Source organism: Myotis daubentonii, chromosome 1 (genome assembly GCF_963259705.1).
Source record: "Myotis daubentonii chromosome 1, mMyoDau2.1, whole genome shotgun sequence".
Taxonomy (NCBI): Eukaryota; Metazoa; Chordata; class Mammalia; order Chiroptera; family Vespertilionidae; genus Myotis; species Myotis daubentonii.
This window is the reverse complement of record NC_081840.1, coordinates 65857400-65885395: the sequence shown is the minus strand read 5'-3', so window position 1 is coordinate 65885395 and position 27996 is coordinate 65857400. Positions and strand designations below refer to the sequence as shown.

The 27996-nt window shown below is 42.3% G+C and overlaps 1 protein-coding gene across 1 annotated transcript in view; it reads left to right on the top strand.

The window, feature by feature from the left end:
- MAPKBP1 (mitogen-activated protein kinase binding protein 1) overlaps positions 1–27996 on the top strand; it is a 58786-nt gene that overhangs the window by 8516 nt on the left and 22274 nt on the right. The window contains exon 2 of the mRNA XM_059704612.1: positions 22438–22529. Within this exon, the coding sequence (XP_059560595.1) occupies positions 22438–22529 (92 nt within the window). The remainder of the gene's footprint in view (positions 1–22437; positions 22530–27996) is intronic.

The following is a 27996-nucleotide window of genomic DNA, read 5'->3' as shown; positions in this document are numbered from 1 at the left end:
TTTATGCCAGTACCATGCTGTTTAAGTTACTATAACCTTATAGTGTAGTTTGATAGAAATAGAACACTGCTAAGACTTTGGTAGTTTCTGAAGATGTGATGCTAATGGTATGGTCAAAGTGGGTGAGGATGGAGATGAAGTTTTTGTCTTATGTAATTAAGGTGATTTTATTTTTAAAGATTAAAATACCCAAGGACTTGATTCTATTCTTGTACTTTTTTTTAATTCAAATTTTATTTTTCAATTACAGTTTATGTTCAGTATTATTTTGTATTAGTTTCAGGTGTACAGCATAGTAGTTAGAGTCATATACTTTACAATGTATTGCTCTAGGTCATTGGTCGGCAAATTCATTAGTCAACAGAGCCAAATATCAACAATATAACGATTGAAATTTCTTTTGAGAGCCAATTTTTTAAAAATATATTTTTGATTTTTTACAGAGAGGAAGGGAGAGAGATAGAGAGTTAGAAACATCAATGAGAGAGCCTCCTGCACATCTCCCACTGGGGATGTGCCCACAACCAAGGTACATGCCCTCGACCTGAATCAAACCTGGGACCTTTCAGTCCACAGGCCGACGCTCTATCTACTGAGCCAAACTGGTTTCGGCGAGAGCCAGATTTTTTAAACTTAAACTATATAGATAGGTACATTGTTATTAACTTAATTAGGGTATTCCTTAAGGCTTAGGAAGAGCCACACTCAAGGGGCCAAAGAGCCACATGTGGCTCGCGAGCCGCAGTTTGCCGACCACGGCTCTAGGTCCATCATGCTGTCTCATGTAGTAAGGTTTCATTCTTTTTATGGCCAAATAATATTTCATTGTATATATGTGCCACAGCTTTTTATCCACTCGTCTATAGGTTGCTTTCATATCTTGGCTATTGTAAATAATGCTGCAGTGAATATAGGTGTGCATATATCTTTTAAATTAGTGTTTTGGATATCTTTAGATATATAACCAGAAGTGGAATCACTGAGTCATAAGGCAGTCCCATTTTTTAATTTTTTGAGGAACCTCCATACTGTTTTCCACAGTGACTGCACCAATCTGCATCCCCACCAACAGTGCACAGGGCTTTCTTTTCTTCACATCCTTGCCAACACTTGTTTATTGATTTATTGGTGATAACCATTGATTTATTGATGATAACCATTGATTTATTGATGGTAACCATTGATGATTAGTGATGTTGAACTTATTTTCATATGTCTATTGACTATCTGTATGTCCTCTCTGGAGAAGTGTCTATTCAGGTCCTCTGCCCTTTTATATTTTTATTTTATTATTAAAAAAACTTTTTTTATTAATCCTCACCGAAGTATATTTTTTCTGTTGATTTTTAGAAAGAGTGGAAGGGATGGAAGGAAGAAGAGAGGGAGAGAGTGAGATAGAGGGAGGGAGGGAGGAGGGGAGAGAGAGAGAGAGAGAGAGAGAGAGAGAGAGAGAGAGAGAGAGAAAGGGAAAGAGAAAGAAAAAGATGTAAGAGAGACAAATCAGTTGTTTGTCCCTGGCACACACCCTGACTTGGGCCAGGATGGAACCCACAATGTAGGCAACCGGCAATCAAACCTGAAACCCTTCGGTGTACAGGACAGTGCTCTAACCAATTGAGTCACACTGGCCAGGTCAGTTGTATGAGTTCTTTATAAATTTCAGATATTAACCCCTTATTGATATATCATTGGCAAATACCTTCTTCCATTCAGTAGGCTGTCTTTTCGTTTTGTTGATGGTTTCCTTTGCTGTGTGGTTTTGAACTTTTCATGTTTTTTCTTTCCCATCCATTATAGATTTATGTCATTCAACATTTTCAGGTAGTATGCTTACTGGAACCACCCCTTTCTAACCTTTGTTTTTAGTGTTTTCTGTCCTTATCTTACTTTCCCAATCATAATACTAGAAATAATATTTATAGTGTTAACAATGACTATATCTATTGAGCTTTTGCTATGTACTGTGCTAAACATTTTACATATCTCACTCAAGTTTATACCACCCTACTATAAATATTACTATTCCCATTCTATAGATCAGGAAACTGATGCTAAGAGAGGTTAGGTGAGTAGCTGGTGGTTTTACATAGCCAGTAGGGACTTGACTGGGAGTCAAACCTCGGCTATCTTAACTCTAAAGCCTACACTTAATTTTTATCCGGCTTTCCTTCCAGGGAGTCTTCATGTGCAAACCATCACACTGAGCATAGAAGTATGCCCAATACTATGCTGCAGTAAAAAAGAAGGAACTTTTGCAACAGCATGGATGGAACTGGAGAGCATTATGCTAAGTGAAATAAGCCAGTCAGAGAAAGATAAATACCACATGATCTCACTCATTTGTGGATTATAGAGAACAACATAGACTGATGAAAAGGGACAGATCCAAAGACTGAGAAACATCGATCAGACTATTAATCCCCAGAGGGAAAGTAGGGGAGGGAGCAGGTAAGGGGAAGAGATCAACCAAAGGACTTGTATGCACACATATAAGCCAAACCAATGGACATGGACAACAGGGGGATGAGAGCATGAGTTGGGAGGTGGGGAGATGGGGGTTAATGGGGGAGATGAGGACACATTTGTAATACCTTAACTAATAAAGAATTAAAAGAAAAAAAAAGTATGCCCAGTATTACTATAGCAAGAGTCACATCCTGCATTCAGCTTGGAAAATGGCAGAACCTGAAAAAATGTACTTTTCTCCCAACATTCCCTGCAAGAGGTAGTTTAATGAATTTCACTGACTTATTTTAGGGCCCTCATTCAGTAACACTTGTCCCTCTATGTCCTTGCTCCTCTTCCCACCCTCAGCTCCAGATTTTCTGAGCTAGTATCCCTACTTCTCTTCCTATGGTACTCTTAGGAACTGTACAACTTGTGGTTCTATGGGTAAATGAATGTCAGGTTGATAGATTACAGCTGCATGGTTCCAGATGACCATAACCGCAAGCAGTTGGTGCTTCTCTCTGGGGGTTGGAGTGAGGTGGGGGAGTGAAGTGGAGACCAACAGATGCCTTGGTTGTTTTGTGTGTGGGTATCATGAAACTAAACTGGTTTGCTCTTAGTTGACAGTTGATTGAGTAGCTCACACTCCTGCTGCTTGCTAGTGCTACCTACCCCAGATCTCTTCCTTTTACCTCTGTGCTTTACCTTTTTATCTCTGTAGCTGTCCCTGTCCACAACAGACCTTGTCTTTGAAGCTGTGGAGAGTCTGAGTTAAAATGCCTGTTTTCTGTGGAAAAAAACGGGGGTTCAGTGAAAATGAACAAAAATGAGGTGATTTGTTCAACTCACCATTTGTCTGGGTGGGCTCCAGGGTTGCTAAGTTCCTTGCCTCCTCACCTGATTTCAGATTCATATCATGGGTTCCCTCCACCATCTGAAAGTAGAGTTTGTTCCTATGAAATCTTCTGTAAGCCGGAATGGTTTAAAGCAAAGAAAAAGTTGCTATTAATTCATATGGAAAAATTTTGGGGTGTTCTCAGACCCCCAAAATAACCTACTGAATCATACCAAATAATACATAAAACCCAAAATAACACTAATATATAGTAAAAGCAGTGTCACTCTCCCTACTTGGGGTGCACGCTGCCTTTTTAATAGCTCACTGCTGCAAAACAAACACTGAATGCTATTTTCACTTTTTGCCTGTAAAAGCGAAAATCCTCCTAGGATTTCTTTCAGTTAGCGAAAACATGTACTAATGTAAAAGTGAAGTGGTGTAACATGAACTTTTGAAAAGCGTGGGATCTTTATTTTGATCTATTTTCTCAAATAGGCAACAATGATAAGACGATGGTGCAAAAGCATGGGATCTTAATGCATACTTTCCTGCTGCTGCCCAGTTAGTACTGAGGACAGGAAGACCCAAGCCTGGTGGATTGAGTAGAGGGGCAGCCCAGGGACAGTTTGTGATCATGAGGGAGGAGCTCAGAGCATGCTCAGAAACCTTGACCCTTGCCACCTCTGGGCTACTGCCTTGGAGAAAAGCAAGCAGCTGCTTATTGGGACTAAACATGCAACAGGCAGCCTACAGGCCTGCCTCCATTTCATCACCTTGACGCTCGCTGGTTAGCTTCTGTTTGGGAAAGTTCAGTATCTTTGCACACCATGATTATTTTCATATGACATTATTACCTGCTGCTCAGTTTTCTAAACATGTCCTTTCCTCTTATGATGGCCTTGCTTCCCCAGGCTGCTTTGGTCTCTCTTGTGAGGCCCCCAGAGCAGCTGTCAGACTTTCCCTCCTAGCAAATCCAGAACTGGCTGGTGAACAGGGCTTCTGATAGTTACTAGTAGTGTACAGATAGACCGGTGGGTGGAGGTGAGAGACAGTGGTCTTAGAGATTCAGATTCAGATCCACCCTCACGTGATCCTCGTGCTGCTCTTCCCTGGGCCATACTTTGAGTAGCGGGTGTGTGTGTGTGTGTGTGTGTGTGTGTGTGTGTGTAGTGGGGGGTGGTGAGAAAACTTGCTTGTTTCTGAGGTAGCTGTCTTCTCTCTCATTTGTAAAATTGGAATACTGATGGCTTTTTCCCAGAGCTGTTTGAGGATTACATGAGATTTAATGAATGTGAAAGTACATTGTAAGGTCTAAATAAGTTTACAGCTATTATGGGGCTGCTAATATTATCAGGGTCCATAGATTTCTTGAATACCCGGTTATTTCTTGACAAAATTTTAATCCTTCAAGTTTCAATTAGTGAGAAGTCCTCTTATGCCGATGCAGCCTCTTCTGTTCCAACATTTAATCATCCTCCCCATGCAACTTTCTATTGTGACCTATCTTCAGTACCTTTTCCTTGCTAGTATTTTAGTTTGTATCAACAATACAACTAACCAAAAGGAAGGCTTAGCAAATATTCCTTTTGATACTAACTATCGAAATCACTGGAGTGATGAGCATGCTTTTCAACAGCAGTAGCTTCTCTAGAAATAGATCTAACTTTTCTTTTGGGGCTAATTTATTTCTATTGAGAAATAATGTAGAATGTGAATTAGTCCTATAGCTTCCTTTCAGACCAAGAATTTAAAGGTAGTGTGAAAACATGTTAATTTTATAACCCATTGTTTTCAGTTTCTAATGTTGTAATGAAAGTGAAATATTCTATTTAAATAATTTTTGCTTAAAATATATGTGAAGATTTGGGGAAACAAGTGCACTCATACCTTTACACTATTGGTGAAAGCATACATTGATGCAACCTTCTTAGAGGACAATTTGGTAATAACCATTAGCAGAAAAATTTATATATTTATATCTTTTGATCTACCAGTTATAATTCTGGGATCTTATTCTCTGCAAGCATTCACTCTACACAAAAGTGTATATAATATATATTGTGTGTGTTATTCACAGTAGTGAAATATTTGAAGTAATTCAAGTAGTCATCAGTAGGGGATTGGTGTACATCCATAAAATGAAGTGCCCTGTGCTTGCTGAAAAGAATGAAGTTGATCTATATGTACTGATATTAAAGCATACATAAAGCATATTAAGTGACAAAAAGCAAACTGTATAAGTTTTATATGCTAGTGATTATGTATATTTTTGTTAAAACATACATGTTAGTATATGCATAGAAAAAAAGTGAGGCTATAGATATGTACCAAACTGTTGTTAATATTAATTACCTCAGGGAGGGATAGTAGATTATGATTGTATATTCACTATCTGTAATGTTGGAATTTTTTACGTGTCTGTATATTTTTCTAAGTAGAAAATAAATAAAGGTAAAAGTCTCCAATTTGAACTTGTGTATTTCATATTTAAATCTAAAATATTTAAATTTTGCCTGGCCGGTGTGACTCAGTTGAGTGTCAACCTATGAATCAGGAGGTCACTGTTCTATTGCCAGTCGGTGTACATGCTCCGGTTATGAGATTCCCTCTCATCACTGATGTTTGTATCCTCCTTTCCCTCTCCCTTCCTCTCTGAAATCAATAAAAACATATTTTAAAAATGATAAAATATTTAAAATTTGAAATCTGCATATTCATTTTATTAAAGCAGTTATGCACAAATGTTATTGAAAAATATACCTAGTATAATAAACTTTTTGGGTACTAATAGTAAATAAAATATTTTCTCACAAATTCATCATTAACTTATCAAATTTAAGATAATTTATTTCTACTATCTTCCAAAATATGTCCTTGGTTAGCTTTGGTAAATAAAATATTTTTTGATACTCTCTGAAGTACATGTGCTTTCTAAAAAGATTTTTTACATAACTAATATAAACATAAAGAAGAAAAGTCACTCATAATTCCAACATTCAGAATAACTACTCATAACTATATTCATTTCCGATTATAAAGAACAAATAAAGTTCTTTTTAAACAATCGTTAGTCGCTTTTATATATAAAAAAATCCCTAATCTTTTGGACTTATTCCTTTTTGTTGTTGTTGTTAATCCTTATCTGAGGATATTTTTTCCATTGATTTTTAAAGAGAGAGGGGAAGGCAGGGAGTTGGGGGAGAGAGAGAGAGAAACATCCATGTGAGAGAGACACATTGATTGGTTGCCTCCCAGAGCTGGGGATTGAACCTGCATCCCAGGTACGTGTCCTTGACTGGGAATCCAACCCACAACTCTGGTTTGTAGGCTGATGCTCTAACCACTGAGAAACCTGGCCAGGGGTGGACTTATTCTTTAATTATAATTTGAGATGTGTGTAGAGCCATGCCATGCATGTGTTTACCAAAGTCAGCGATAAACTGTTTTGTTTGTAACCATTCAAGGCACATGGATTATTCCATTCAGGCCTTCCCTATTCTTTCTGGAAAGGCATCAAAATCCTGCTTCTTGCTCCAAGTTCTTGGGCTGGCTGTGAAGATGGAGAATTCTCTAGGGGGTTGAATAGCTTAATAAGTAAGATGAAAGGAGTATTCACAAATATTTTTAATGTATTAAGAATGGATTCAGCAAATATGTATTTAACACTGTGTTCTGTGCTATAAGCATAGAGTTGTATGAGACATAGCTTCTCTCTTCCAGGAGATTATGAACTAGTAGGAGAGATAAGACAGTACAAGGTACTAAGTAGCACATGCCATGTGAATGATACAATTTAAGTGCTGCTGTAAGAATAACACATGGGCAGGAATCACTTCTGTCCAGAGTGACCACAGGAAGAATCATAGGGATGTGATATTTGAGCTGGTCCTTGAAGGAAGGGTAGGGTTTCAGAATGGGGTGGTAGAAGGGAAGGGAATTCTAGGTAGAGAATAATATAAACTAAAGCTCTATAAAGCTCCTTTCCAGAATAATGAGTAATCCAGATTAGCAAGCACATATGATTCATATAGATGAGTAGTAGGAAATAGAATAAGAAGAAAGGTAGGGCCCATTGACAGAGAACTTTGGATGCTACGCTAAGACATTTATAATTTATTTAGTTGGCAGTAAGGAGCCGTTGAAATTTTTTGAGCTGGGAAGGCACATGATCAAAGCTAATAATCATGGAAGGATTATTCTGATGGGTTCTGGGATGGGAAGAAGCATCTACAGTAAGGAGATTGATTATAGAGCCATTGCTATATACAGGAATGTGGTGCTGAAGGCCTAATCTAGGGTGTTGGCATTAAGAATGGAAAGGAAGTGAGCGTTTTATAGAGAATAGCATGTTGAAGAAATCTTTCTTTTCCCAGGAGATTCTTATGGTATAAGTTGGCATGATTGCAGGGGTACCAAGAGTTCTCCCATTCCTTTGTGTTATTTAAAAAAATATTAAAAAAAAATATTTTTACTGATTTTCAGGGAGGAAGGGAGAGGGAGAGAAAGATAGAAACATCAATGATGAGAGAGAATCATTGATCGTCTGCCTCCTGCATGCCCCCTACTGGGGATAGAGCCTGCAAACCGGGCATGTTGCCCTTGACCAGGATGGAACCTGGGATCCTTCAGTCCACAGGCCGATGCTCTATCCACTGAGCCAAAGCCGCTAGGGCCCCATTCCTCATTTTGTCTAACACATTCTCTCTGCACATTTCATCCAGATAAGGAACGGTTAGTGTTTTCCCCAGTTATAAAGTTTGGAAACCAAAGATTAAGAAAATTCAGGCATGTAGAGCTGGTGAATGGGGAGGAATTAGACCCTTCTTAATGATCAGACCTTTAACTTATAAAGCTTTGTTCTGGTTCTGGTCTTGCTGTAGAGGGAAAAATAATTTTTTTAACCTTATTCTGGTTGCTTAATTTGAGATATCTCCTGTCCTTGCCTTTCTGGTAGCTGGATGAGAAAGGGGGGGTAGAAGTACCTGCTCTGTACCAGGCATTTGTGTTGTTCAAGCTGCTTTTTGGACTTCAGCGCATGCTGATGATTGTATTATAATTGAGTCCTTTAGCGATAGTCCCCTTATTCCCTCCCCTCTGGTCTGAAATCTGATGCCCTTCTAACCTCTTTCTCCATCTGCACATGAAATCAGATTCTCCTGCTTCTGACACTGTAATGCCAGTTGCCTTGGAAACAGGTGTCAGTTATCCATGTTGACTGTAGGTCAAGTACCGGCTGGACATGGGCAAGCTCTGACCACATGGGATACTCTGGCATTGGAAGACCCTCCATTCCTCTTTCTCTGTAATCATCTCAGTGAGGAGAGGTCAGAACCCAGTTTTTAGACCCATTTCAGCTACTGTTAAGGCCTGCCTGTTTTTTGTGTTTTTTTAAAAAAACATTAAAGCTAGCAGGAGAGGACCCTATTGGCCCTCTACTTCATCCTGTGTCCTCTGCCTTCTACCTTGGTTCTCAAACCTGTCCCTGTTGGTTCCCCAAAGGTGCAGTGACTTCCTCATGTGCTCTTTCAGAAACTGAACATTCTGATGGTTTTGGAGAACCTGAACTCCCTCCTCTGGTCACCATGGTTTCCGGAACCAGACAGACCTGGGTCTAAATTCTGGTTTTTTCACTCACTACTTACCTGATTTCTTCATCTGTAAAATGGAGAGTATTCTTGTCCTTTATAAAGTTGTCAAGAGTATTAAATGAGATAATCTTGTAAAGTGCTTAGCACAGTTGTTGGCACAGAGTACATAACATTCAATAAGTGATCATTGTTATAGCTGTAGATCCTCTCTGCACAAGACTCTTTGTACCCATGGATCTAGATATTATTATTATTTTTCAAATTACAAGAGAAAGTTTATTTAGAAAGTTAAAGGGGTAGAAGTGAGCCAGCTGGGCTGCCATAGGCTTAGGAAACAAGTTATAGAAGCAAAAGAAGGGCCCTTGTTGTTTAGGAGAGGGAAAGGCAAGGGTAAAGGCCTGGGGGTAAGAGGAGGGGCTGGGAAAGGTGTGGCCATGCTCAGGGAGGAGAGCACCTGGAGATTCTTGTAAGAATACTAGGAACGTTATTTCTCCTTAGTCTCAGGAGTGGTTGAAATTTGGAAGCAAAAAAGGAAAATGCATTAATTCAATAGTTTTCCATCTAATTAATCATTAGAACTACCTGGAGAGCTCTAATATACAGATTTTTGAACCCCTGTCCATGTCTATTGATTGAGAATTTTTCCAGATAGGAGATGGGGATAGGATGAGACTACTATCTGAAAAAAATTTATTAAGCCCCTGAGTAATTCTATTGCTAGTCCAGGATTGGGAACTTTTGTTCTCTAGTCTCCAGGGACTTAGGAGTAGAGGATCTCTAAGGTCACCTCCTGGGAAGTGGCAGATTACCTTCCTTAGAAGCTGAGGCTATTTTAATCTCAGCACCAGAGAACTGGCTCAACTCCAACCGATTCTGAACTCTAAGCAAGAGAGTTCAGGGCATGTGGTTTTTCTGTCATATTGGGGGTTATTTGTTTCTAGGAGCCTTTATGGAATAGACAGTAGAACCATAAATCAGCCAGATGGGGTAGACCAGGAGCAGAGTAGAGAGGCAAGGTCTGATCTACAGTCTTGAAGCGGCCATCTGACCCTTCCTGCCTCTGACCAGATGGTACTTTGGACTCTGAAGGAGCAGGAGTGAGTGAGCTTGGGCATGATGCTCCCTTTCCCCACTCCCCTCCCCAGCCAGTCACTGGGTGTCTGCCCCGCTGGCTAAATCTCTGCACAAAGCCTGTGGGCCTTGGGCTTCCTCTGTGGCTTTTGCGTAAGTGGCAATTCTCAGAATCTGGTGAAGAATCTGCTTTGTGAGATTAGAGTGTAGTGTCTGGGCAAGAAACCAGCATAATTATTCTTAACCTGCAGGAAGGGAGGGGAAGATGGAGAATGCTCTGCCTCAGACAGGTCTGTGGCATGCTTGTTTATAGAAATAGCAAGTCCATGGTTTGGCTGGAATGACTTATAACTCAGGTATTTATAACTTGTTTTGAGTGGGATTGAGAAGTGGAGAAAGGGAGATGGAAGGGGGAAGAAAAAAACTGGTGGCAAAAAAACAGATAAGGCTTCCTTTAAGTTGCTGGAGTTTCCTTTACCAATTTGAAGTCAGCTAAATCTTAGATGACCCTGGCTTTGTGGCTCTGGCCTCTTAATCCTACTATTGCAGACTCCCTGTAGTGGCCCCTGACACTAAGAAAGGGAGGGCAAATCTGAACCACTTATGCCCCAGGCTCAAGCCAGAAGCCCTTCTCTAGCAGAATCATTGTCTTGGCTTCACAAACTGGATCTTTCATTGGCTGGTGCCTCTCCTCTGGCTTGTGAACTGCTTAGTTCTGGGGTGAAGGGGTAGGGGGGGGAAGGGGGGGGAGAGAGAGAGAGAGAGAGAGAGAGAGAGAGAGAGAGAGAGAGAGAGAAAGAAGAAGGAGAAGGAGAAGGAGAAGGAGAAGGAGAAGAGAGAGAGAAAGAGAAAGAACAGGAAAAGTTAGGTTCATAGGTTGACACTCAAGCACTAAGCCACACCAGCCAGGCCTTTACTTCTTTTTAGTACTTACATGAGCCACCCGTCCCTTCTGGGAATTCTCCCTTCACTGGCTTCCTGGTTTTGCTCTTTCCTTTCTAACTGCCTGGCTTCATCTTCTTCATACTCTAAAAATAAATATTCCCCTTAGTTCTATCCTTAGCTTCTCTCTCCCCTCCCTCCATCTTCTCCTTTCTCATTGTACTTTCAATGGTGGTTTTCACCTCTATGTGAATAACCCTCAGATATTTATTTCTAGTCATGACCTCTCCCAAGCATTAATTCTTATTTATGTTGCTAAGTTGAACATTCTGTGGTTTCTACTAAATATCTCTGAGGCACCTTAGATTCAACATGACTAACACAGACATCATTGGCTCCCATCCTTCCTTGCCTGTCCAGACCCAAGTCCTCTTTTTGATCAGGGTACCACTTTATTTCCTATTTCTGAGGTTCAAGATTTGAGTCTTCTTTTTTCTTGAAAATTGTACAGAGTCCAGTCTTGCCAATTCTATTTGCTTTGTCACTTTTGAACACATAATTTCTATTCTATTCCCACTATCTTCATGCTAATCCAGCTTCTCATTACTTCTCACCTAAACTATTGTAACAGCCTCCTGATTGGGCTCCCTGCCTATGTTGTATGTTTTATTTATTTATTTATTTTAAAAAATGTATTTTATTGATTTTTTTTTACAGAGAGGAAAGGAGAGGGATAGAGAGTTAGAAATATTGATGAGAGAGAAACATCGATCAGCTGCCTCCTGCACACCCCCCGCTGGGGATGTGCCTGCAACCCAGGTACATGCCCTTGACTAGAATAGAACCTGGGACCTTTCAGTCCGCAGGCTGATGCTCTATCCACTGAGCGAAACCAGTCAGGGCCTATGTATGTTTTATATACATCATCACTAAAATATAACTTTGTGTCCCTGGCTTGAAACCCTTCAATGGCTTCCCAGACCTACAGATGGCCCACTTAGTTTGGCATTCAAGGCCTACCTGGTCTGGTTGCAGTCTATCTCTCCTGACTTATTCTCCTACACAATCTTTGCTTTCACCGTTGCTCACTTGCTCTTTTATTTCCTTCTGCCAAACTTTTGGTCATGCAGCTTCTTCTACTGAGAATTCCTTCTGTTCATATGTCCACCTGTCAAAATCATATCCTCATTGCGAGGTCAAGGCTAAATACCATCTCACCTTCCAAGAAAGCTTCATTGTTTCCCCTTCCTGATCCTGTTAAGAAGTCATCTCTCTTCCTCTTCTTTGAGCACTCTATATCTTTCTCACGATCCTTGTCACATACTGGATTGCTTTGTCGTATATCATTCATCTTCCTTGAGGGTAGAGTATGTGTATTCTTTACCTTAGGATCCCCCATAGCCCTCCAGTAACTTTCAAACTTTGTAGAACAACCCACATTAAGAAATACATTATAGCCTTAGCTGGTATTTCTCAGTGGTTAGAGCGTTGGCCCACGCACCAAAGGATCACAGGTTTGATTTCCAGTCAAAGACTTGCAGGAACCTGGGTTGCAGGTTCGATCCTCAGCCCCAGTTGGGAGCGTGTATGGGAGACAACCAATCCATGTGTTGACACATCGATGTTTCTCTCTCTCTCCCCCTCTCTTTCACTCTCTCTAAAAATAAAGATCAATGGAAAAAATATACTCGAGTGAGGATTGGCTAAAAAAAAAAAAAAGAAAAATTTATTATACATTGTGACCCAATACACACGCAGACACAAACACACACATACGTATACACACACCACTTCCCCCTAAACCGAAAGTTTCAATACTTACCCTTACAACATGCCATGAGATTTATTTTTATTCAGTACTCACTAAATCAATTTCAAGTCCCATTAATAGGTTGTAATCTGCGTGTTGGAAAATACTGTTCCCTCGTGTGAATGAGTAGTCCTATCTGTCTGTCGCCTCTAAGCCACCTGTTTTTTCCATCTCCTTTAATGAGAGCCAGAAGAGCATTTAAACAGTTGGCTTTATTTTTTTTCTCTCTCTCTTGGGAATAGGCTATTATGAAGTTATCCCTTTATCTCATTATAGTGAGGAACGATTTTGTTTTCCTTTTTCCTCTCAAGAGGATAAAATACTGCCCTGCCTAGTGCATGCTGGGAGTGGTGGGTATTCAAGCCCTCCTTCACAGTACACCTGTAGTAATTCTGTACTCCTGCAGCCTTGCTTCCAGGGAAAGATGACACCTTCTTTCAGGCTGGTATAAGCTTTCCTCTATTTCAGCAGTCTCCACCTGCCAAAGCAGAGGCTGGGTCACAACTTGATTATTCTTCCTGCTTTTAGGCTGTGTTTCGGATGTGGAGGAGATCACTATAGAATACAAAGTGAATGCTCTCTTCTTAGCTCTGAGTTTTCACTTATACATGAAGTGATGTTTCTAGACCTTTAGATATATTGGAGTGCTAGCTGCCTATAGCAATTGTGTCCCAAGTCACTGGCCGTAATCAGTTACCTGGGCTGTGGTGTATCTTTGGGCTATGTTTCATTTGGCATGTGAGCAATGAGGGTTTGGAGCTGAAGTTTCTGTCAGAACTTGGGTCTCATCCAGATTTTTAATTCAGCTATTTTCTTTCCCCTTTTTTTAGTGACAATAGAATTTTATTAGATTTATTTTTAATCGTTTTTTATTTTTCAATTACAATTGATGTACAATATTATATTAGTTTCAGGTGTATATCCCAGTGATTAGACATTATATAACTTACTAAATGATCATCCCAATACATCTCATACCCATTTCACACCATATATAGTTATTACAATATTATTGACTATATTCCCTATGCTGTATTTCACATCCCCTTGACTACCAATTTCTACTTCTTAGTTCCTTTACCTTTTTCACCCATCCTTCCAATCCCCCTCCTGTTTGGTAACCATCAAAATGTTATTTGTATTATGAGTCTGTTTCTACTTGGCTCTTTCATTTATTTTGTTTTTTAGATTTAATTGTTGATAGATATGTATTTTATTGTTCATATATTTGCTTTTTTCTTTACTCCTCCTCCTCCTTTTTAAAAATATATTTTTATTGATTTCAGAGAGGAAGGGAGAGGGGGAGAGAGATAGAAATATCAATGATGGGAGAGTCGTTGATTGACTGCCTCCTGCATGCCCCACACTGGGGATTGAGCTTGCAACCTGGGCATGTGGCCCAACCAGGAATTGAACCGTGACCTCCTGGTTCATAGGTCAAAGCTCAACCACTGAGCCATGCCAACCGGGCTGCTGCTGCTCCTCCTCCTTCTTTTCCTTCTCCTCCTCCTCCTTCTTCAAGAAGACCCTTTAACATTTCATATAATACTGGTTTGGTAGTGATGCATTCCTTTAGCTTTTTCTTATCTGGGAAGCTCTTTCTCTGTCCTTTGATTCTAAACGATAGCTTTGCTGGGTAGAGTAACCTTGTCTTTCATCACTTTGAATATTTCTTGCCAATCCCTTCTGACCTGCAAAGTTTCTGTTGAGAAATCAGCTGACAGTCTTATGGGTAACTAACTGCTTTTCTCTTGCTGCGTTTAAGATTCTGTCTTTAACCTTTTGCATTTTATTTATGATGTCTCTTGGTGTGGGCCTCTTTGGGTTCATCTTGTTTGAGACTCTCTGCACTTCTTGGACTTGTATGTCTATTTCCTTCATCAAGATAGGATAGTTTTCTGTCATTTTTTCAAATAGGTTTTCAATTTCTTGCTCTCTCTCTTCTCCTTCTGGCAACCCTATGATGTGAATGTTGGTGTGCTTGAAGTTGTCCCAGAGGTTCCTTACACTCTCCTCATTTCTTTGGATTCTTTTTTCTTTTTGCTATTCTGATTGGGTGATCTTTGCTTCCTTATATTCCAAATTGCTGTTTTGATTCTTAGCTTCATCTACTCTACTGTTGATTTCCTAGTAATTATTCTTCATTTCAGTTTGTGTATTCTTCATTTCTGACTGGTTCTTTCTTATGCTGTTGAGGTTCTCACTAAATTCATTAAGCATACTTATAACCAGTGTTTTGAACTCTACATCTAGTAGATCACCTGTCTCCATTTTGTTCAGTTCTTTTTCTAGAGTTTTGTTCTGTTCTTTCATTTAGGGCATGTTTCCTTATCTCTTCATTTTGGCAGCCTCCTCTGTTTGTTTCTATGTATTAGGTAGAGGTGCTACATCTCCTGGGCTTGGCAGCATGGTCTTATGTAGTAGGTGCTTTGTAGGATCCAGTGGCACAGTCTCCCCGGTCACCCAAGCTCGGTACTGGAGATGTACCTCTGTATGGGCTGTGTACACCTTCCTCTTGTAGTTGAGCCTTGACTGCTTTTGGCATGCCAATGGGAGGGACTTACTCTCAGGCTGATCAGCTGCAAGGACTGGCTACAACCATTGACCACCAACAACTGTGGAGGATCAGTTGTGTAGGGTCCCATCGCACAGAGCAGGACTGACTTCAGGACAGAAAGCTGTCCCTCCAGTTCTTGACCTGAGTTTCTGGTGCCTGCTGAGTTCTCCCGTTGAGTGTGTTGCTTGTGGTTGGGTGGTGCTTTGATGTGGTCTGAAGCTGTCCACTGGGTGGGCTGGCTCTGGGGCCTCCTGGGAGGTGGACAAAGTCAGCTGCTGCCTGTGCTCTGCCTGGGGTTACCCAGCATGAGCTACAAAGTGATCTGCAGATGGCTGCTATTTGTGCTGGGCTTGGAGTTGCCCAGGAAAGGCCAAGCTGTGAACCAAGGCTGGCTGCTGCTAGTGCCAGGCCTGGGGCCACTCAGTGAGAGGCATGGAGCCAGCTGAGGCCAGATGCTGCTTGTTTGGGAGATTTTAGGAAAGTCTGAAGCATGATGAACCAAGACAGCCATTTGTATGGAAAAGCCACTGGAAACAGTTTGGTTAGGCCCATAAGTTGATGGGGCCGGTTCCCAGGGAATCATCAGGATTGGGCAAATAGTGTGAGCCAGGATGATGGAGACTCACATATGGTGCCTGCCTGCTGGCTCTGTGGGGTAGGGCTCAGAAAAGGATCAATAGCCTCTGCTGTCTGGGAGAAAGCTGCCCCTCCAGCTCTTGCCCTGATCCCAGACACTTCAGTTCCTCCCCGTATATCTCTGGTGCCTTTCGAGCTGCTTCCCCAGTTCTGGAACTCAGAGAAAGTGAGTCTAAGTCTGTTCATGGGCCTTTAAGAGGAGCCTTTAAGAGGGGCTGCCTGGAGCTGCCTCTGCCTCACTCAGCCTCAATCCCCTGCTGGATTTTAGAGCCAGAAGTTATGGGGACTTTTCTTCTTGACATCAAACCCTGGGTTGGGAGGCCTGGTGTGGGTCTAGGACTGCTGGGAGGCCTGGTGTAGGGCTCGGACCCCTCACATCTCAGAGGGGACCTCTGCAGCTGAGATACACTTCCCAATATTTATCCACCACACGTGGGTGTGGGACCAGCCATTCTGCATCTCCACACCTTTACCAGTCTCAATGTGACTTTTTTATATCCTTAGTTATAGGACTTCCATTCAGATAGATTTCAGGCAGTTAGTTTTGAATGATGGTTCTTCCATAGGTTAATTTCTTTTTTGTTTTTTTTTGTTAATTCTCGCGGGAGGATGTTTTTTCATTGATTTTTAGAGAGAGTGGAAGGGAGGGAGAGGGGGGGAGAGAGAGAGAGAGAGAAATATCATTGTGTCAACACGTGGATTGGTTGCCTCCTGCACATGCCCCAAGTAGGGTGAGGAATTGAACCTACAACCCAGGTATGTGCCCTTGACTGGTAATTGAACTCTGACCCGTCAGTGTGTGGGCCAGTGCTCTAACTACTGAGCAACACAGGCCAGGGCAAGAAACAAAATTTTTCTTAAGATCCCCATGTGCTTGTCCCATCTATACATGGTTTTTGTGTCACAACCAGTTTTAGATTCTTTTTGGAGAGCAACTTTACTGGCCTGAAATACCACAGTTTTCCTGGACTTCTCATGTCTGGTACCTTTCACTGTTTCTGAAGGCTCTGCCATGTTTTCATTTACTCATCAAATATTTATCAAGTACCCATTGTGTGCCTTGCACTATATAAATTATGTGCTAGGGATATACCAGTGAGGGATAGCTCTTTGCCTTCAAGGAGCTCATATTCTGATGGAGAAGACAGACAATAAGTATGTTGACAGAGATATAATCAGTGTCAGGTCACTGCCTGACTAAGTGCTATGAAGAAAAATAAAGCAGGATATCCCTGGCTGTTTGCTCAGTGGTTAGAGTGCTGGCCCGCAGATGCAAGATTGTGGGTTTGATGTCTGGTCAAGGCATGTATCATGGTTGCAGACATGATATCCAGCTCTGGTTGGGACATGTGTGGGAGGCAACCAATCAATGTTTCTCTCTCTCTCCCCCACCCTCTCCCTCTCTTAACCTCTCTCTAAAAAAAAAAAAAAAAAAATATATATATATATATATATATATATATATATATATATATATCCTCAGCCCAGCTGGCGTGGCTCAGTGGTTGAGCGTCAACCTATGAAGAGGTCACAGTTCGATTCCGGGTCAGGGCATATGCCTGAGTTGCGGGCTGAATCCCTAGTGTGGGGCATGCAGGAGGCAGTCAATCAATGACTCTCTCTCATCATTGATGTTTCTATCTGTCTATACCTCTTCCTTCCTCTCTGAAATCAATGAAAATATTTATATCAGATGAGTAAAATAAAATATAAAACATAATAAAATAATAAATAAAATAAAGCAGGATAAGTTGGGCTTAGAGTGATAGCAGAAAAGCTAGTCTGGAAAGCCTTCTCTGAGGAGACCTTTGAGCAAAGCCCCCAGTGAACTAGCTCTGTGAATAGCTGAGATTAGAGCATCCAAGGAATAGCATATGCAAAGGACCTGAGGCTAGACTCCACTTGAGGTGCTTAAGGCAGCCAGGGTGATTGGGGTGGATGGAGTCAGTGAGAGGGAGAGTGTAGGAAATGAGGTCAGAGAGAGCCAGAGGCCAGATGATTTAGGACCTTGTAAACTAGATCAAGTATTTGGATTTGAACTTAAAGATGGAAAGCCATTCGAAGGTTTTGAGCAGAGTAATGACATGTCCTCATGTATATTTTAAAAATATCATTGTGGCTTGCCATGTGGAAAAAGACTGTAGGGGGAAGGCATGAAGCAGAGAGAACACATGGGAATTACAACCACAGACCAAGTGAGAGATAATAGTTACTTGAACTCAGTGGTGTGTCGGTAAATGTTTACAGGCTCTCTGAGGGGGAAAAAGGACCCTGATATGTAATGTTTGCTGATTTCTATGGTGTAAGTACTCCCACCGTGGTGATTTCAAGCTACCAATGTGTTGTCACTGAAAGTGGAGGTGGGAAAAGACGCATGATCAGTGCTCACGAGCCAGTGCAAGCCAGCTCCAGCATACCACTGCCGGAGCTTGTGCCTTTAGCCCAGTGGTTCTCAACCTTCCTAATGCCGCAACCCTTTAATACAGTTCCTCATGTTGTGGTGACCCCCAACCATAAAATCATTTTCGTTGCTACTTCATAACTGTAATTTTGCTACTGTTATGAATCGTAATGTAAATATCTGATATGCAGGATGTATTTTCATTGTTACAAATTGAACATAATTAAAGCATAGTGATTAATCACAAAAACAATATGTAATTATATATGTGTTTTCCAATGGTCTTAGGCGACCCCTGTGAAAGGGTCGTTCGACCCCCAAAGGAGTCGCACCCACAGGTTGAGAACCGCTGCTTTAGCCTGTGGTGGATTTGCAGGAAGGGTCCAGGTTTGTCTCCATTTTCTAGGGTAGATGGAAATCGTACTATGTTTTTAGAAAAAGAGGGTATGGAGAAGGTTATGAGAGGGAGAGAGTCAGTTTATAAAGTCCATTGTGATGGAGCCTGGAGCCTTGCAAAATAAGCCTAGATGTTGGAGCTTTCAGGAGCTCTGAACTCTCAGATCCTTTGAAAGTGGAGCTCAGCCCAAAACCTCCCTGCAAACAGGAAGCTGGTTTGAGTTAGAACATAAAATAAAAAGCAGCTGATGCCCCTGAATGTTTTTCCCCTCCTCTTCCTCCTCCACTGAGCCAAAGGAAATTGCCCCCCCCCCCCAATCCCCCTTGGATAGCTAGTTGCTCAGAAAGCCGAAAAAGCCAAAACCAACAAATCCTTTGAAAATAGCCAAGTTTTGAGCCTAGGCAAACTCCTGCCGTGGGGTTTCCTGGCCCAGATGTTTGTACACTGCTGAGAATGCTAGGAGGAAAGTGACTGGGGAACACAAAGGTGCCAGGGATCAGAGTCTGAAACCCAGGCCTTGCTGAAAAAGATGGTCTGCAGGAGGGTTTCTCACACTGTAGCTTCCAGCCATTTTGTAGGTCATGAAATCAGTAAAGTGGGCCACGACTAGAATTATTACTATTTAATTTATTATTATTTTTTGTTGTTGTTAATTCCACCAAAGGATATTTTTTCATTGATTTTTAGGGAGAGTGCAAGAGAGAGGGAAAGACAGAGAGAAAATAGTGATGTGAGAGAAACACACTGATTGGTTGCCCCTTGCATGAGCCCTGACCAGGGCCCAGGCCGGGGAGGAGCCTGCAACCAAGGTACATGCCCTTGACTGGAATCAAGCTGGGACCCTTTGGTCCACAGGCTGACGTTCTATCCACTGAGCCAAACTGACTAGGGCCAGAATTATTTTTTAATGAAGTAGAATACATAGAAAATAGGGTGTTACATTAGTTATTACATACAGTTCTGCATGCAATAAGAGTAAGTATTGTTTTGTGAAACTTTTATTTCAGCTTTAGCACGTACACACACATACATGTGTCGTATATACTGGGTCATAAGGTAGGATGTGTTTCTTATTGTGGGTCATGGTCAAAAACCTTTGATAAATACTGGTCTTTAGGCTCTGTGTAACTCACGTCTCCTTCCTGCTTTAAACTGCTAGTGAAAGATCCAAGCTAGTTTCAGAATCAATTCTCTATGGAATTGGATCATCTACCCACAAAACACCTACCCAGATTCCTGTCTGAGGGAAGGGAAGCTGAGAATCAGTAGACTCGTGTGGTTCTTTGGGACCAAGCTGAAGCAAAGGGAGGGATTGATGCAAATTTGAATCTAAAAGATTTGTCTGAAATCAGATTAGCTTGAAGAAATTAAGATTGAGCAGCCTTTTAGCTCAATTGCACTTGATTTTATGACCGTTCCCATCTGTGTGGGCAATGTGGCCTCAGGCTTCTGTCTCTCTTTTCTGCAGTAGGCAGTTGGTACAGCAGGAATGTTCCTGGGCACGCCTCCCGCTAGGATAGCCAGAGGCACAGTGTCAGGGTAGGGGGTGGTGCCCTGAACTGAGTGTCCCCCCCATTTCCCCGGGTTATTTTGTGCCCTGTGCTGCCAGTGCCCTGTGCTCAGCCCTTTCAGAAAGGTGGCTGGGTAAGTATGGAAGAAGGCATACATTAAGGTACAACACTGTCAAGAATGTGTTGCCCTTAAAAAAAAAAGACTGTATTGAAGGTCCATTTCTATATCAGGAAGGACGTCGGTATTAAGGAGAATATAACTACCGTGCCTTCCAGTGCTTTGACAAAACCTCAGATATGTGGCCTTCTGGCCAAGTGTCAGTGATTTCATATTGTTGTCAGAGTGATCAATGTATATGTTTGCTGTGGCTGAACCAAGAAAGAAGACATTTGTAGATTTCTACAGAAATTATGATTCCATGAAAGATTTTAAGGAGATGAACAAACTAGTATCTTGCAGAGTGCAAAGTGATTTTCAAATGTAAAGAATTTCTTTGGGTTGAATTCCATGGAAGTTTGTCACTGAACTGTGTTCTGAACTATGAAACATGAATATTGGGCATGGAATAGTTTTTCATATATAATTATACCTGATATAATTATATATATATACATATATATGTATATATATATATATGATTTTTTAAAATTGATTTCAGAGAGGAAGGTAGAGGGAGATAGAAAGATCAATGGCAAGAGAAAAATTATCAATTGGCTGCCTCCTGCATGCTCCTTACTGAGGATTGAGCTTGCAATCTGGACATGTGCCCTGACTAGGAATCGAACCATGACCTCCTGGTTCATAGGTCGATGCTCAACCACTGAGCTATACCAGCCAGGCAGGAATAGTTTTTCTTGATAAACAATTAACAAATTTTTAAAATGTGTTGAGTAGGCTAAAGTTAGTATACAAGGTGTGGTGCTGGTGCTCTAGAACTAGACTGCCTCTCCATGAGGAGACTGAGAATCCATCCACATCTCCAAGAAGCACAGAAAACTGTTGGGGACCCTTCTAGGAAATAAGTTTTAACTATTATGTCCCAAGATGTGGTTTTTGGCAGTCACAGGGCATTTCTTTCCAACCTAATTTAAACTAAAATAGTCTTTTGAGATAAGAATTTAAACAGGCCCTCTAGGAGTAGTTTGACTTCTCCAGTTGAGACCGTAAGAGAGGAGTGACCCTAAAACTACCCTGATTGGTTCTGGGCTTCCCCTCTCTAGAAACTGGCCTGGACTAGGAGTAGATCACTCTGCCACAGACATGAACACCCATCAAGTGGTTCTGGTTCAGATTGCCCTCCGAGGGCCTTGGAGACTCTCTTAGCAGAGTTCAGTCTAGCTTGTTTACTTGACCACTCAAATCAGAAACCCATTCCTCTGAGCCAACGCCAGTGCAGGGAGTCCAGACAACACTAGAGGAGACTGGACTAGAGTGACAAGCAAGACATTCTGTAGCAAGGGGTAAGGTTCAGTGACAAGCAAGAGGCTTACAGGGCGATCTGAATTTCACATGGCATCATCTGGCAGAAAGATCAGTAAACTGTTTGAGGTTAGTTCAGTGTGCGCTCTGGGGGCTGCAGACATGTGGGGTGACAATAGTAGTGATGAGAGTGATGGTGCATATCTTATGTGAGCACTTGACACATGTTTCCCTTTCATCTCCGTGGGAGTTGTGGCTTAATGATAATAATTAGAGTACTCCCAGCATCTGTGCTTTGCAAACACAGCATCAAGCCATGTTTCTGCCTCCTGGGCTCATAGTCTGTACGAACTGGCAGACATTTGGGTGGGGGCGGAGTCCTCTGATGAAGGGGAGAACGTGATGGAATGCAAAGATCAGGGATATTATTAGTCCCCTAATTGATACCTAACATTTTTCTGGCCCTTGGTAGATCAGAGTGGCCTTTCTTTCATGCCTGCCAAGTCATGAAGATCAGTGATCTCTCCTGAGTATCATCCACCCAAGAGCCAGTCTGGGGACCTAAGGCTTTATCTTGTAAATGGAGCCTTTATGGATTGGGGGGAATGCTTTTTCCGCTGTGGCATGAGCAGAGCTTAACCCCTTCATTTTCATTCCCGTGGTATCAGCAGATTGAGCCCTGTTAAAAGGCAGGGGTGCACACTGGCTTTTTCCCATGTGATCAGGCGGCCTGGGAGCCTGAAAGAGTCAGTAGCCCATTCTCCTGAAGACAGGGGCATTAGGAAAGTAGTACTACAGGATGGTCCCAGTACCTTTAATACTTCCTTTCCAACCCCACTCTGTCCATAATACGTCACTTCTCTGTCTTGCTCTAACAGGTGACCTTGGAAAAGGTGCTTGGAATAACAGTGTCCGGAGGCAGAGGACTTGCCTGTGACCCCCGGTCTGGTTTAGTTGCCTACCCAGCTGGGTAAGTACCTTGGAAGAGGGCTTATTGCATGGGGAGTTCATAGCCATGCTAAACTAGTTGGGATGGACAGGGGTTTTCTGGTGTCTTCTGGGAGATACATCCAGGTGAATGTTCTGGTGCCATTTTTGTAAAGGAGTTATAGCGCCAGGTAAAGGCTCTAGCTTTTTGGCTATCCATTCCTACCCACACATATAGATTGAAATTTTATATTATATACAGCTCCAAATACCATCTTTAATATCTACCTTGTAGTAATTTTTAAAAACAGCTTTATCGAGACATAATATATATATATATATATATATATCACACAATTCACCTATTTTAAATGCACAACTCAGCCTGGCTGGTGTGGCTCAAATGGTTGAGCATCGTCCCATTCACCAAGAGGTCGCTGATTCTATTCCTGGTTGCAGACTTAATCTCCAGTAGGAGGCGTACAGGAAGCAGCCAATCAGTGTTTCTATCTCTTTCTCTCTCACTCTCTAAACAAAAATCAATAAAAGCATATTTTTAAAAATTAAAATACACAATTCATTGGCTTTTAGTATAACCTCAGAGTTATGGAGCCATCATCACAATCAATTCTAGAACACACTCATCACCCTAAAAAGAAACCCCATACTCTTTAGCAGTCACTCTCCATTTCCCCCTAAGATCTCCAGCCTTCAGCAACAACTAATCTATGTTCTATCTATATAGATTTGCCTATTCTGGATATTTCATATAAATGGAATCATACCATACTTGGCCTTATGTAACTTTTTTCATGGTTCATACATGTTTTAACAGGCATCAGAACTTCATTCCTTTCTATGGCCAAATAACCTTCAATTAAAGATAAAGTACCACATTCTATCTCATCAGTTGATGAGCATTTAACCATTGTTTCCACTTTTTGGCTATTATGAAAAATGCTGCTCTGAACATTTGTCTACTCTAGTCACTTTGAGAGATGTCAGTGCTGTTAAAGTAAGAAACATTCAAGCCTGTAAAGAATTTTCGTGAGTTTATTTGAGCCAAACTGTTCACAATTGCCAGGAAGCAGAATCTCAACCTATTGAGATAATGCTCCAGAGAATGATAGTTTTTCACCTATTTTTAGACATTATAATCAAATGAGGAGATGTAAGTGGGTTACATGAAATCCGTTGGTGATAGATTAGGAGGCAGAGAAAGCAAAGCTGGGGAACATCTGGGTTTGGATAAAAAGAAAAATGATAGACACATGCTTCTTTTACATAGGTGGGTACAGGATAGTTAACTTTCAACAATTAACATGAAAACAATAACATTGAGGGAATCTGTGGCCTGGGCCCTGGTACCATTTGTTGTGTCCTGAGGGGTCTGGAAAAAGGGAAGTTACAAGTTACCCTGACATTCCATAGGTATGTTATCTTAGATGCAAAAAGACAGTAGTCTCAGTAAAGATCAAAACTTGATCTTAATCAGGGAAGATACTGGCCTAGGACATGACTACCCACCATAACTTGCTTTTTAATAAAAGGTTTTAATTTCAAATAATCCTTTGTGGTTTCTTTAGGTCTATGAGTTTGCAAGGCTGCCACGCAAGCCTCCTCTGAGTTAGTCATGTTAGCCTGTGGCCCCTTTTTGTCTACAGTGCCATGGAAGAAAAGTAGGGTTCTGGGCTGTTCTTTCCTTTGCTGCCTTTTCACTCCTCTGCTGCCACAGGCGAGAAGCCCTCAGCCATCATTTCTTTAGGCTTTTGCAAAAGTGTTTCTTTTGGAGGCTTGGGGCCAATCCTGCTTCTGGTTCTGTCAGCCTCTTTTCTTTGCTCCTGGGCACAGGAACAGAAAATGGGAACTCCACTGCTCTCGAGACCTCTCTTGCCCCACCCTCAGATTGGGAATGCCAAGTTCTCCAGTGTGAGTTACATAGTGTGAGTTGCACAGTGTAGGTTTTGTACCAGATATGATTTTTATGTACCAGATATGATTTTCATAGTTTTATTATTCCGTCAAAAAAGCTACCTTATCAAGAACTTATTCTGTGCCAGGCACTTTGTTAAGCGTTCTACAGGAGTTATTTTATTTATTGCTCAGAGCAGCCCTGTGAGTTTGGTACTATTATCGTCCTATATTTTAGAAACTAAGCTTCAAAGAGCTTAAGCAGTTCGCCAAGGCCACACAGCTAGTGTCTGTATTGGGATTCCAACTCAAGTAGTCTTGACTGTAGAGCTCTTACTTTTTTTTAAATCCTCACTCGAGGACATGCTTATTAATGAGAGAGAGAGAGAGAGAGAGAGAGAGAGAGAGAGAGAGACATATCAATGGATCAATGTGAGAGAAACATCAATTAGTTGCCTCCCATATGTGCCCTGACTGGGGATGGAGCCTGCAACCTTTTGGTGTACGGGACTACGCTCCAAACAGCTGAGCGACACTGGCCGGTGCAGCTCTTTTAAAATGGGGGAAGACCACATTTTCTGCTCATTTTTTAAAGCTGCCTACTTACCATTTGAATGAGAAATGCCCATTTTATGGTCATCTCAGTCTATGCCAGGGAGACTTCTGCCCCTGGGTTCTGGGTCAGTGTCTCTCCTGAGTGACCCTCTGACATTTGCTATCTGGTGGGGATGCTGTGGGAGCTACACTGGCTTTATACCCTGCAGAGGCTGAACTGGCTTCCTTCTCGCCCTCTAGAAGCAAGTTGATAAATGACTTCTGTTGCTGGATACCCTGTGCAGCCTGCCTCAGGGGAATTCCGCTCGTGCCTGCCTCTGCCTGGGAAAGCTAGGTTCCTTCTTGTTGGAGGTGGGGCGGGCTGGCTAGGAAAGGCCTGGGCTTCTGCTCAGTGCATGCTGAGCCCTGTGCTCTGCCCTTGGAATTGTGGAGCTCTGCTCCCCCTCTCATCCCCATACACCCCAGGCCTGGTGCCTTTAAGGGTGTGTGCTTCTGTTTAAGGGCAGGCCCCAGCCTGGCTCATGTGCCTGCCAGTCATTATTATCCTTCCAGGCGCTGCATGGAAGATCCCTGCTGTGACCCTGGTAGATTTCCTCAGTGTGCTTGTCTTGGGCCAGCCTTGAGCAGTGCCCCAATCTACTCCCTGACTTTTTGATTTCCTAGAACTTTAAGTACTCTCTTTCAAGTGGCCTCTTTCTGGTTGTTTAGTTTTGCTCTATGCTGGAGCTCCCTGATGTGCCTCTGGAGCATCTGGGGGCCACCAAGCAGCTTCTTTTCCTCCCTCCCTCCTCTCTTCTCTTTCTATCTGGTGATCCTAACACCCCCACCCCACCCCCACTCTCTTCTTCTGACTGAGCTTGTTCTAGGAACAGCTCAGGTATCCTAGAAACAAGAAGAGAAACATACATACACACACACACACACACACACACACAGATCACACACACAAAAAGAAGAGAAACCAAGCTCAGAAATTTCTCCCAGAGGCCTAGAGGCAATTATCAAACCAAAACAAAGTTTTCTGGAAGGAAATGAAACAGCTCAGGGAGGGTGGAGTAGAGGAGGATGTGTGTCAGGCAGAGGTGGGCTGAAGTCTCTAGGCAGAGACCCGTCAGTTTTAGCGGCTCCAGCATCTCTTCTCCAGAGTTCTCCTTTTCCTGTTGTCTTCCCCACAGGAAGGCTACCCCTCACCTGTCACACTTTAAGCCCCCTGCCCTAGGAAACCAGGCTGGTCCCCAGGTAGCCCCTTTGAATACTAGTTTAGTTGAACACCCATAATTGACTTGGGCCCCTTCCTTAGGTGGCTCGGTAGAAGGTTCAGGGGCTTTAGAGCCTACTATAGACCCTATTGCTACTGTGAAGCCAGGCAGTTTGAAACCAGACACAAACGGGTCCAGGCCGCCTGTCACTACTTGAGCCAAATTAAACTAAGACAAGGTTGAACCATATATGAGCCTTTATTCCAATAATGTCAGCAGTATGGAGAGAGCAGCAGGTCATCCTGTAAATTCTGCTGTAACCTCCCCTACTAGCCGACTGATTAGATATGGGTAAGGAAGAAAGGCTACATGCAAGGGAGGCAGGATAAGGGCTGCAAGGTCTGTGGTCCCTGTGTCTCCTTCCAGGATTTTGAAGTCAGATAACAGGGTAGTTAATTCTCTTAATTCTCTAAAAAACAGCTCCTCCCCTTCCTGGAAATGGAGAATGGTCAGCATTCCTGGGGCAAACACCTTGAGGGGGTCAGGGTCCAGGCACAGCAGCCAAATCAAAAACTATCTCATCCTTGGTTTGTTCTCAAAATATATTTTCTTTTTTGAGTAATAGATCTATCCAGGCTTCGAGGCATCTCTTTATTTTTTCACAGCCCTGTTTTTCCCCTTGCAATACATCCTTCAGTTTCCCAGGGTCTGTAAGGAAACCCTATAGTTTGTAAGTTTGTAAATAATCATTAAACAACTGTGGTCCTATGCTTGTGGAGTGCCCTTCCCCCTATCAAGTTCTGAGAAAGGGTTTCTCTTGTCCCCCAGTGCCAGAGCCTGGCCTGGGTGAATGCTATGAGCCGAGGAGCTACTGGAGTGTGAAGTGTCCTGGAAAGGTGACTGGCCCTATCCTAGCTAGGAGGAGAGGAAACTCAGCTCTCCTGAGAGGCCCTTCAGTTACTTAGTCCGTGTTGGAATTTATGCTGAGATCCCCAGTTTCAAAGCACTGGACCAGGTGTGAAGCCACAGAATTTGCTTCTGAACTGTGTTCTAGTGACATCTGAACTGAAGGAGCATAGAACTACCTTCTTATTCTCTGTGGCGAGCCCTGTGTAGGGGCCACGGAGAGACTGGGTAAACCTGAGAGGAAAGAATGCCTGACTTGGTGCCCTGAGGGATGGGAATCATGCAAATAAGGTATATAGGGTTGCCGGGGTCCAACCCCAGCAGGTCCAGGGGTCCCCAGAGGTGTGGACGGAGTCGGCGAAGAAGGAATGACACAGAGACAGCGTTCAGTTGATCAGCAGCCTAGCCAGGATCTCTAGCCCGGATCTCCAGCCAAGTTCTGGTCTGGATCTCCAGAGAGGTTCTGCTTCGGATCTCCAGCCAGGTTCTGTGGCCATGTTCCCTCGCTAGGTTCTCCAGCCAGGTTCTGTCTGAGATCTCCAGCCAGGTTCGGTCACCAGGTTCTAGTCAGGTTCTCTTGCCATATTTCTGTAGTCAGGTTCAGTCCAGGATCTTTTGCCATGTTCTCTCCAGCGAAGTTCTTCTGTCTGTAGGTTCTGTGTAGGTTCTGTCTTCTTGGCTCTCTTCTAAGTTCTGTGTCTGAAGTTCTGTCTCTTTCTGTCTTGTTACAACTGTATTTATACCAGTTGATTCAATCCTATCAATCTCTATTACAAAGGTTAGGGCGTTTCTTATCTCCATTCCAGGGATTAAAGATTATGTAGCTTAAGCATGATTGTTCGTAGTTAAAGTGATTAATTACCCGCCTGGCACTTAGTTGAGGGGTTTTATTCCCTCCCTAACTTCAGGGGAAAATCCCTACCTGGGGAAACAACCTTT